Here is a 12,203-nt window from a genome sequence, read left to right as displayed (position 1 = left end):
GAAAGTAAATGGATTTTTGATCTAAAAACGTTACATCCACTAGGTCTGAATGTCGATTTTGACATTGGCTGTTTCCTAAAAGATTGACCTCCTATTCTATATAATCAGCTTATATACATAGTTTCTATTTTTTGACTTTAAATTTTCAATGTATCTTTCCAGGGTTATTTGCTGTTCTTCCTCAAGATACACTTTTCTGATTGTCACCAATATATGCATATTTTTATATTTTTAAAAAAAAATTTTACAAATACCTTTTTCTATATATCTTTTATATTCCTTAAATTCATTTTTTTAATATACATTTTTTATATACATTTTTATTTCGACTCTCTGAATAAATTATATTTGAATTTTTATAAGTAGCTTTTTACATTTTCTATATATGGTTATAACGACCTCCATGCGGAATGGATACAACTAAAGTTGTGCTTCATAAATAGAGGCATATATGCACACATGTAGTTGTTCTCTGACATAATATCAGTTGTTCTTTGACACAATATATGTTAAAGGATCGAGTGAACTGTGATACATAAACAATATGGCTGGCAAATGTTGGAATAGATACGCCCACTGATGCAATTGAGCCAATAGCCTAATTTTATCGGCTATATATGACACACTTATCTATCTGTTGGGAGCTTGAAAAAGACCCGGTTTACAGGTTGAAACGCGTTGCTCTTTTGTGCTCTATTTTTGTCTTTCTCCGGCCTCCGTAGGTGCATTTTTTCCAGCTACCTGTGCAAAGGTGTTTGCATATTCTGCTGGATTTACTTTTGCTGCCCGCTGCGGTTTGGAATCTTACGCCACGAAAAGGAACATGCAGGATTCAACCACCGACCTCCGGTGTAAGTAAAAGTGAAAACCTTATTTTGTTGCCTTTTCTGTCGTTTATTGGTCTTCCTCATCTTGTTCCAGCTCCCATTGAAGACACAAACCTTTCTTCAAAGTCTGGGCCATTTGGAAAAATCATCGCATCGAATCTCATACTGGGAAAAACTAAACCTCTCACGTTGTTCTATTATTATTTATTGTTTTGTATCACATTATTGCTAATATGTATACTAGACTTCAATATTGCGCCTGATCAGCGCCTTTATATGTGTAAATATTTTCATTTTTCACTTATGTAATTAAACATATTTTATACACTTTTTTTGTTCACACATCTTTTGTTGTTTCAGTCCGCACTGGGTGTCGTTATTTGCACGCATATATATACTGCACTGTATGGTTTAAAAATTACGTTTTTATTGCCTATTTTAAGCTGTTTTAGCGCCTGTGTTTTTTGAATTTTGTGGTCTCTTTTCAGAGTCCATATATATTCTTTCCAAATCACTTTAGCAATTGAGGTTGGGAGTTTCCTCTTTATCATCACAGGTTTAATAGTTTCCTTTTTTGCGCAGTTAACCCTTTTGTTTTTTGTCATTATTTTCAATTTTTTTTGCAATATGATTGTAAAGACAAATACTTCCAGTAAAAGCTATCACGGCTGCAGAAACAGACGATTTTACTGTATGGGTGCAGTATAAGTAGATATGCTTCATTCACCTGACTGAGACACCACCCCTTGCTCAGATAGCTAGGGTGATTTAATGAATTTGATTTCAATGAGGCTAAACAGAGCATATCTACATATGCTGCTCTTTCTTCCAAGTTGATTCAAATCCATTACTGAATGCCATTAGGGCTTTTATTGCACTTTATTTTTATTTATTTTCTTAGAAGCATTTTTGCAATATGCATGTATTTAAGCAAGATTAAAATGCACTTGTGCGTTTCATGTTTGACTACCACCCTTTAAAGCAAAGCAGGGATATTCTGTATACTTTTTTTTACCTGTTATGCTTTAAAGTGATTTTAAGCGGAATTGCACTGGTACAAAAGGAGTCTGTATAAATTTGATTTAGGAAGGGAAAAAAAAATCCCTTGTATGCATACCCTTGGCCAAAATCCACTTCTTTAGTGTGTTAAAAAAAAAATAAAAAAAAATTACACACACACACAATCTGCCCCTGCTGCCTCTAAACTTCTCTCACTCACTAACTCCTTTGGGCCACTCACAATCCACCCTATTCCCTACCCACCGCAATTGACACTATTGATCTGGTATTCTATCTCTGCTCTCTCTCTCTCTCTCTCTGATATTGCCTGTCGCCCATTTCCCATCTCAGACCACCATCTACTCACTTTTAATCTTAATATACAGACTAAACCTACACCCCCCCCCCACACACACACCTGTAGAGATCTGCACACTGTGGACCCTCCCCAACCTTATTCTAATATGACTCCCCCACGATTCCACAATATCCTGCCCTGACCTTGCTATAACAATACCCTCTCCTCTGCACTTGACACTCTAGCTCTGCCCCAACTTTGCAAAGCCCCACGTCGTCAGCTCCAACCCTGTCACTTCCAGCAAACACGCCACCTAGAAAAATGCTCCCGCACTGCTGAACGTGCCTGGAGAAAATCCCACTCTGAACCCGATTTCATACACTATAAGTTCACTCTTTACTCTTACACCTCTGCGCCTCACTTAGCTAAGCAAACCTACTCTTATATCCACTCACTCCTCAAAACCTAAAAGACTCTTCTCCATTTTCAACTCTCTCCTCTACCCACCTGCACCACCCCCTTCAGTGCTCAAGACCTGGCTGACTACTTTTTCAATAAAGCACTTACCATCTGAAGAAACATCCCAACACAAGCCTGCAGTCTCACAACTTCGCTCCCAGTCACCCCCTCTGCCACTCTCTGCACCCTCCTCCCAAACACAGAGTGAAGTGGTGTCCCTATCGTCTTCCTCACACCTCACTACCTGCCCACTTGACCCTATTCCTTCACATCTAATACCTTCTCTGTCTCCCACCATCACTCCGGCTCTTACTCACATATTCAACCTATCCCTTTCTACCGGCTCTCATTCCCTGCCTCCTTCAAACATACAAAGGTCACCCCATCCTTTAAAAAAAACCTCCCTTGACCCCAACTCTCCTGCAAACTACTGCCCCATATCACTGCTCCCACTAGCTTCAAAAATCCTTGAAAAACTAGTTTTCAATCGCCTAACCCACTTCCTGTCCTCCAACTCATTGCTTGACCCCCTGCAATCTGGCTTCCGTCCCCAACACTCAACTGAGACTGCCCTCACCAAGGATACTAATGATCTCCTTTCTGCTAAAACCAAAGGCTACTACTCCATACTCATCTTACTTGACCTGTCTGCTGCCTTTGACACTGCTGACCATCCCCTTCTCCTACGGACTCTCAGCTCTGTGACACTGCCCTCTCCTATATTCACTTTTATCTACAACAGATCCTTCCCCATCTATTTTGCCTCTGTCTGTTGGAGTACCTCAAGGCTCTGTCCTGGGTCCTCTATTTACACTTCTTCACTGGGTAAACTTAACAGCTATGGTTTCAACTATCATCTCTATGCTCATGATACCCAGATCTACCTTTCCACCCCTGCACTCTCTCCTTCTGTCAATTCTCACATCAGCGACTGCTTATCTGGCATTTCCTCCTGGATGGCCTCTCATCACCTAAAAACAAACATGTCCAAGACCGAACTACTTCTAACCCCTCCCCCCCCCCCCCCCCCACTTTATTCCAGTTTCTAATTTTTCCATCACTGTTGGTGGCACCACTATCTCCTTAAGTCCGCTGCCTCAGAGTTGCATTTGACCGATATCTGGCCTTCATTCCGCACATCCAATTGCTCTCTTCATCCTGCCGCAGCCACCTACGGAATATCTCCAAAATGTATCCGTTTGAGTGCTGAAACTACTAAACAGCTAATCCACTTCCCTGGTAAATTTCTGACTTGACTACTGTAATAACCTACTAACTGGCCCGCCTCTCTCCCCTTCAATCCATCCTAAATGGATCTGCCAGGCTAATCCACCTCTCTCTGCTGCACCTCTGCATCCCTTCACAGCAAAATTAAATTAAAATTCTCACCAAGACCTACAAAGCCCTCACCAATGCTGACCCACCCTACCTGTCCTCACTCAAATATACTACTGCCCGCCCCCTAAGATCCAACAATGACCTGCTCCTCGCGTCCTCTACCATCACCTCCTCTCATGCGGCACCAACCCTCTGAACGCACTGTCACTTTCCTCTAACTTCTCTTTTAAACGTTCCCTAAAGACCCTTTTTGTTCAGTGAAGCTTATCACCCGACTCAGTAACAAATGAATTTCACTTACCTAACAGTTGCCCTTATCCATCTCCTCACTAATATTCTCACCTTTGCAGTCCCCACCTCCTGTTCCCATCCTCCTACCCATCTAGATTGTAAGTTCCCAAAGGAATAGGGCCTTCAATTCCCCCTGTATTTTCTGTTAAATGATGTCTTTTATTGTATTGTTTCTCCGTTGTACGTTTATCCTTGTACCCATGGGCAGCGCTGCAGAATCTGTTGGCGCATGTGTATGTGTAATATATAAAAAAAAAATCCCCCCCCTCACCACAAAATATCAGCACTCTCTGTTCCTCTCTTAGAAATGTGGGGTGCCACCCAGTACTTTTGATATAAGAAAAGAAAGCCAAAAGGATGCACACGCTGTGTTTCAAAGTATTTAATTAATTCGTGAGTAAAAGTTTGAGTCTGAAGACAGGGGTTACTCCCCGAAAACGTTTCTTCACGAATTAAATGCTTTGAAACACAGCGAGTGCATCCTTTTGGATATCTATCGTGAGTGAAAATATATACATACACACATATACATAAGTTTACATACCCTGGCAGAATTTATGATTTCATAGCCATTTTTCAGAGAATATGAATAACACAAAAACTTTTTTCACTCATGGTTAATGTTTGGCTGAAGCCATTTATTATCAACTGATTTTACTGCCAGGAAAATTTTTGGGGTGCAAAGACAAACCCACAAATAACTTCAGGTGAAATACAGGCACTTGAAGAAAGATGGGCTGCATGGTCAAGTCACTAGAAAAAGCCATTACTACACAAATAATTACAAGCAAACCGATCACAGGTGAGGATGGTTACCTTTAATAGCCATTCAAACCCCTATGTGTCAACTTGTGTGCATGTTATCAGGCCAAAATCACCAGGGTACGTAAACTTTTGATCAGGGTCATTTGGGTAGTTTCTGTTGTCATTATGATTTTAAAAAAGTAAACACAGTTGATTGATAATAAATGGCTTCAGCCAAACACTAACCATGAGTAAAAGAAAAGTGTTTGTGTTATCATATTCATATTCTCTGAAAAATAGCCAACAAATCATAAATTCTGCCAGGGTATGTAAACTTATGAGCACAACTGTATGTATGTATGTATGTATGCATGCATGTATGTATGTATGCATGCATGTAGCATACAAAGAGAGAAGCGCTCTACCAGGAACGAACAACAGCTCAGTGGCTTGTTCTATGGCGATTTACCACCCGGAAGCAGCCTCTTTTAGACCAGTGTGCTTTTCACAGAAGAAAACTTTCCTGAAGTATATCAGTCTGATCACGCCAAGCAAGGTCAGTCCAGCCCCGAAATACCAGGCAAGTCTCCTCTGAACAAGGAACACGACAACCCCAGACGATAGTTTCGTGTGTGTGTGTGTGTGTGTGTGTGTGTGTGTGTGTGTGTGTGTGTGTGTGTGTGTGTATATTTTATTATTATTTATAAAGCCTTGCTGTGGTCTAGGAAAGCTTTGCATATTGATATAGTGGTTAATCAATTTACACAATACTCACAACATAAACCGATCTGTTTTTAATTGCATTTTTGTATTCTTCAGTGGCTTCAGGTAGAGGTCTCTCAGCAGATCTTCTAATTTTACATTTCTCTTCGTTTATTTCCAGAAGTTCACTTTTTGACTTTTTAAGTGCATTAATAATGATCTTGAAATCAGTTGTGAGTTTGCTCAACCTAGAAGAAAATGTTAAAGTTAGATTACAATACAACTTGGTGAAGGAAAAAAAAAGGTAGAGTTCTGTTGGTTACAGCATACCTGTTAAATTTTATCATGGTCTCAAGTGACACCCATCCATCATCAAGGGTTATCTGCTCTTTTAAGAACTTGTCTCTTGGTAGATTATGGTCACCAAAGTAGTACTATATATAATTTAAAAAAAAAAAAAAAAAAATGTATAGTTTAGCTTATTTTTAAATAACATTGCTCTTATTTTCAGACTCCTAGCCAAGCCCCAAGTTTTATGAGAAAACAGTCAGCTACCTACTCCAGCTTGCTCCTGTTTGTGTAAAGGGTCTTTTCACATGCAAAAGATTTACACAACTCAGTATAAAACAAATAGCAAAAGTTAGAGAAATAAAAAAAGGGAACAAAAAAACAAATCTGTTTGCATATAAAGGGAACTACTAAAAGATGATAAGACGTTAAAAACCACTGCATCAGATACAATCCCCCCCCCCCAGGATGGATTATAGTTAACATTGTTATTTATCAAATATACATGCAACAATCTATTTAAATTTTAAAATGGACATAAAAACTCAAAATCTTTACTTTCTGATTCAGAGAGCATGCGATTTTAAGCAGCTTTCCAATTTACTTCTATTACATTAACAAATTTTCTTCATTTTCATGGTATCCTTTGTTGAAGGAGCAGCCATGCACTACTGGGAACTAGCTGAACACAGTGAACCAATGACGAGGCATTTATGTACAGCCACCAATCAGCAGCTAGCTCCCAGTAATGAATTGCTGCCCCTGAACCTACCTATGTATGCTTTTTATACCAAAAGAATGAAGCAAAATTAGATACGTTGGGGGAAAAAATCACATGTTCTGTCTAAATTTTGAAAGAAAAATTTGGTGTTTCACGTCCCTTTATAGAAATATTTTGGAATACACATGTTTTAGTATTTATTTTAACGTTTATTGCCTTTCCCTTATAAAAAAGGGATATTAAACAATATGAGATTGCAATATAAAATGTTTACATTATGTGCAAGTTAAAAAATATTGAAATATACTTTATTTTGTCCACTTTTCCTGTAATTTAACTATGAATATTGTTGGAAATTCCACTGAGTCTCTATAAAGTAATGGGTGCCGCCATGTTTGAACTTAAGTTTTCCCCTTATCTTTAAGTTGATGACAATTTGTGACAGATAAACAGGCAATAAAGGAGCCTGTTGAAACAAGGCTGCGTGGAACACATCTAAAACTGTTTCCACACAGCCTTGCTTACACAGAGATTAATAGAAAACTAGTTCAAACATGGCAGCACCCATTGAGTTATAGAAATTAAACATGTACACTTATATTTTCATTATCTAAAAAACGAATACAACTGTAAAAATAGGTTTACATATTATAGGGCTAATTGTTGCTTTGAATACATCATTATGTCTAGCATGTATTTTTTTTTTTTTTTTTTTTTTTATTAATTTGGGTTGTTGGGATTATTTGAGTTGTTACAAATTAGAAAATGCACAAGAGCCTGACTTATGTTCTTACATCAATCCTAAGAGAAATATAAATATATTTAGTCCGTACCTCAATTTGTTGGCAGATCTTCGTTTCAAGGTCGGAAATTTGTTCTTTATCACCATTCTCAGCCATTTTCACAAACTGCAAAATATTCCATTATGCAATAAAGTAAAACGAAATGGCATTTTTTAAACCGCTTCATTAGCACAATTCATAAAAAAATAGAAGAGATGATATGCAATATCTATATCTATATCTATTCCCAGTCATTCAAGCAACAAACTATTGGACCACAATGAGCTAAGGACACTACATAAAATGGGCCAGTTTGAAGGGGGTGGGGTCATTAAGGGCCCACAATAGCAACAAAAGTTTACCCTATCTGCAATTAGAACAGACATGAAAACAGATATTCACTCTTAGAAACAGTGTATATTATTATACAATATATTGAAGCAGTCTCATGTTTTTTTTATGGATAAGCCAATGTATGGTTATGTGATACTTTTTTTATAATATGTATTGATATAGATTTCTATATTAACCTAAGCCGCCATTATATTCCATCCAAACGGCGCTGGGCTTTAGCGCTGTTAGAACGAAATGCGTCATAGCCGTTGGATGTCCTGAAGCCAACTGAGCTTCCTCGATTTGATTGCGGTCTGGAGGGCATTCCTAGCGTCATAGGAACGCCCCCCAGACCTTATCCCATAATTGAAATCTCGCGATCGCATGCACTATCGCGGAATTTCAATTTGTTGGAACAACATTATGACCCTGTCATGAAAGGGTTAAATAGACACTGGCATATTTTTTTTACAATTTTTAGAGTTTAATACATTGTGTGTTATAAACCGCATTGGTAAAATATAGCATTAATAAATAACTTGTTACTTAGAAACATTTTAAGAGTGGATTAGGTCAGCAATTATAGTTAAAACAACATTTACAATAATTTGTGAAATACAGCAAGCACATTCTGAAAGGTCCTCTTGCACTTAATAAAGTGGTTTTAAACCATTTGCCTACCTCAACAGATATTGAATAGAAGATAGATCTCTATCTATGAGTTGAATTGGAATAGGGAATCAGCAAGTTCTTTGAGCCACCTATATTAGTATCAAGTTCTTTTAAACCTTTTGGGAAAGTTTTTTAAAGGTGTGCAGAGTTCCCTGAACTGACAAGGTCAGGTAACCTACTTTTATTTATTTTTTTTGGACGGGGTGGGACCAAGTATAAGGAATAATAGTCATTTAGGCAAGGTTTACATGCCATAATTAGGGTTGCCACCTCGGCCATGTTTTCCTGGACACTTATGAGTTAGACATGCTGCAGGGTGTGCAGGGAGGAACATGAATAGTGCTGTCCAGGATCACAATTTTTGTGCTGCCCAGCAGCATAATGTATGTTTACCTCTGCACACCCTGTAGCATGTGTAATTTATAAGTGTCCAGGAAAACATGGCCGAGGTGGCAACCCTAGGCATAATACAGCTTATATACATGCAAACTAAAAGGTAGTTGTATATATCTTAAAGATAGTACAGTTCTGTAATCAGAAAAGTAATCGTTTTAAATAAAGCTTGACTAGTATTTACATTATAGAACATAAACATCAAACCAAAAAAGGACAGAGGCAGAGAAGATTGCAACTTACTGGCAGGGAAAAATTGTATCTTTTAACCCTTTAAGGAAGCAGCTTTCAGTTTGCTCAATTGTTTTATGACGGAAAAATTCCGTCATATGTCCTTAAGAGGTTAATGTTTTGTTAAACAAAAATAAATGAAGTCTGGATTTTGTAACAACTGTAGATTTGGGGATTTCTACCTGCACTAATAAATAATACTGTACATCATTTATTTAAAGGGACACTGAACCCAAAAATGTTGTTTTGTAATTCAGAAAGAGCATGCAATTTTAAGCAACTTTCTAATTTACTCCTATTATCAATTTCTCTTTGTTCTCTTGCTATCTTTATTTGAAAAAGGCATCTATGCTTTTTTTTGGGTTCAGTACTCTGGACAGCAATTTTTTATTGGTGGATGAATTTATCCACCAATCAGCAAGGACAATCCAGGTTGTTCACCAAAAATTGGCCGGCATCTAAACTTACATTTTAAATAAAGATACCAAGAAAATGAAGAAAATTTGATAATAGGAGTAAATTAGAAAGTTGCTTAAAATTTCATGCTCAACCTGAATAATTTAAGAACATTTTTGGGTACAGTGTCCCTTTAAATTGCATTACTTGTATACTTGATTGATAGTTGTGATGGCTAGTCCTCATTAACCAATACAAGAATGAAATCAGGGTATGCGTATTCAGACTCAATAAGCTTTTAATTGGCACCAATTGTGTGTCTTAATAGATTGTATTTGTAGACATAGTTCACATAAAAGTAACATATGCCGAATCCAAAGTAGGTTTTATAATAATACTATATCAATATTTTCCAGGCATTTATTTCAGCCATTCACACATAAAACACCAGTTTTGTAGATTGTAATGGGAATACACCCCAGGCTGCAAAACCATGCTGAAAAGAACAGACTGAATTTGCAGTCAGCAGCATGTTCCAATTAAATGCTATGGGATAGGTGGTATACATGTAGTTGGCTGTACCTCCCACCTGAAGATGGATGACTGGTGCTGCAATACCACTTCTAGGCAAATTCAAGAGGTAAGAGGGTATATACTGTTTTCTACCCCTATAAATGTCCAGAGAGAGCAGGCATACCTATATACAGATATTACCTGACGGTTATGCAGAGCTTTATTAAACAACATCCACTTAGAATCTGTGTTTATGTAAAAAATAGTTTCTATTGTCTAGATTGACATTACTCATTAATGAGAGCATTCATTTTCAGCAACGTTTACATTTAATAATAGAAGTAAATGGGCTTTAAGGGGCATGACACCCAAAATATTTATTTCATGGTTCAGATAGAGAATACAATTTTAAACAACATTCTAGTTTACTTCTATTCTCTAATTTGCTTCATTCTTTAGATATCCTTTGTGGAAGAAAAAGCAATGCACATGGGTGAGCCAATCACATGAGGCATCTATGTGCAGCCACTGAGCTTATTTAGATTTTTTTTTTTTACAAAGGATATCAAGAGAACGAAGCAAATTAGACAACAGAAGTAAATTATGTTTAAATTTGTATGCTTTTTCTAAATCATGCAAGAATTTATTTTGGGCATCATGTCCCTTTAACAGTCTTGGTATCCTTTTATGGAGAGCATACCTACCTAGGCTCAGTAGTGTGCACCAGCCTTTAGCATTTGTAATAGTATACATTGTTGCAAGCACAGCCTCCCATACAGAACATTGTTACAAACACTCCTAATATATAGTATTAAGTCTCAGGAGCTAGCATGTGCCCTGTCTAGATATGATACGTTACGTCAAGAGGGGATCGTATATTTAATAATACAAGTAAACCGGAAAGTTAAAATTACAATGTCAATTTTTAATTATTTATCAAAACAATTCTATATACAGCCAGGCTGGTATCATGGGTTCCAAGGAGCAAGCAGCGGGACCTGGCATGCAGGAGAGATGCTGCTACATATCTGTAGCAGTGCTATACAAGTATGGTTACAAAATTATAAACGTAGATTTTTAAGACCCTAGCAAAAAAGACTTCGATAGTGCTTAAAACAAGGTTTTGTGATTTATATCTTTAGTGAAAAGCCGGGGTAACACTCTGGGGTTTAAACTATTATTATGCTTATATGATTTGGACAAACAAGCGATTCATATTACCGTTTGTAACAATATTACAAATACTGATACACTGAACACTAAGCATGCAAAGCAAGGGGGAACTCGCATGATGTCTATCCCAACGTATTGCTGTAACAGGACAGTTAAAGTATAAAGTATTGCTGCCAAGTGCACAGAGGCCGCACTACAATGTAAAATAAGCACGTGCTTTAGAACGGACACCTGTAAGAACGGATCGCACTCATATACCAGGTGCAGTCCAGCAAAAAAATCGGGAAATAGGCCACGTGTTAACTAGGACTAAAAGTTACTAACACGCTGACCAAGAAGCCGGCAACCAATCTAATGTTTACCCACGCGTTAAGACCTCATGCATGCGGGCCTAGCAGGCCGTCTATTGGCCACTATAAGAGACTACACAACAGATGATAGGGATAGACAATTGCATATCACTAGAAGAAGATGGTTACCTAGTTAAATGTTTGGTTCTGCCGTAGATGATCAGTACTGGACCTAGCGGTACCCACACAGCAAACTCACTATGAGATGACACGCTGATTTAAAGGCAGAACTGGTACGTCATTGCCCGGAGTGCACCGCGAAGCCGCCACAGCGCATGCTCCGGTTAAGGGGCGTGATCGTGCAGACTTTCCCGGAAGACTCGTTCAGTAGTTAGGAGGAGAAGACAAGCAAGTCCGTGCTAACTGCTCGTGTAATTGTCAATTGAATTACCTTCAATATTCCCGGTATCCTCTTACTTCTAAACCCTAATGCAACTGTAGAAAGCCGACATTTCAAGTTTTATAGGGATGGTTAATAAACCTATTTTTAACAGTGGATTGCTAAAAGTACCTGAACAAATGTGCTTGTCACCAGTTTCTATGTATTTTGTACGTGCTCTCACTTTACGGAGACAAAGCGGTCTATTATAAGCAGAGGGTTTGCCACTGACAAGGAAGTTGGTTTCTTATTCAAGCTATTGGGACAAACTAAACTGCCTATTGGGAGGATTGGCTGCAATGCTAAACACTATC

At 37.9% G+C, this 12,203-nt stretch overlaps 1 protein-coding gene across 1 annotated transcript in view; it reads right to left on the bottom strand.

The window, feature by feature from the left end:
* The window catches only part of SSB (small RNA binding exonuclease protection factor La), a 37,796-nt gene extending 26,011 nt beyond the window's left edge, over positions 1-11,785 (bottom strand). Inside the window, exons 1-4 of the mRNA XM_053712835.1 lie at positions 11,640-11,785; positions 7,501-7,575; positions 5,989-6,092; positions 5,732-5,906 (exon numbers count right to left, since the gene is read on the bottom strand). Of these exons, the coding sequence (XP_053568810.1) occupies positions 5,732-5,906; positions 5,989-6,092; positions 7,501-7,566 (345 nt within the window). The 5' untranslated portion in view covers positions 7,567-7,575; positions 11,640-11,785. The remainder of the gene's footprint in view (positions 1-5,731; positions 5,907-5,988; positions 6,093-7,500; positions 7,576-11,639) is intronic.
* Positions 11,786-12,203: the final 418 nt, after the last annotated feature.

Source organism: Bombina bombina, chromosome 1 (genome assembly GCF_027579735.1).
Source record: "Bombina bombina isolate aBomBom1 chromosome 1, aBomBom1.pri, whole genome shotgun sequence".
NCBI lineage: Eukaryota > Metazoa > Chordata > Amphibia > Anura > Bombinatoridae > Bombina > Bombina bombina.
This window is presented reverse-complemented; position numbering and strand designations above follow the sequence as displayed.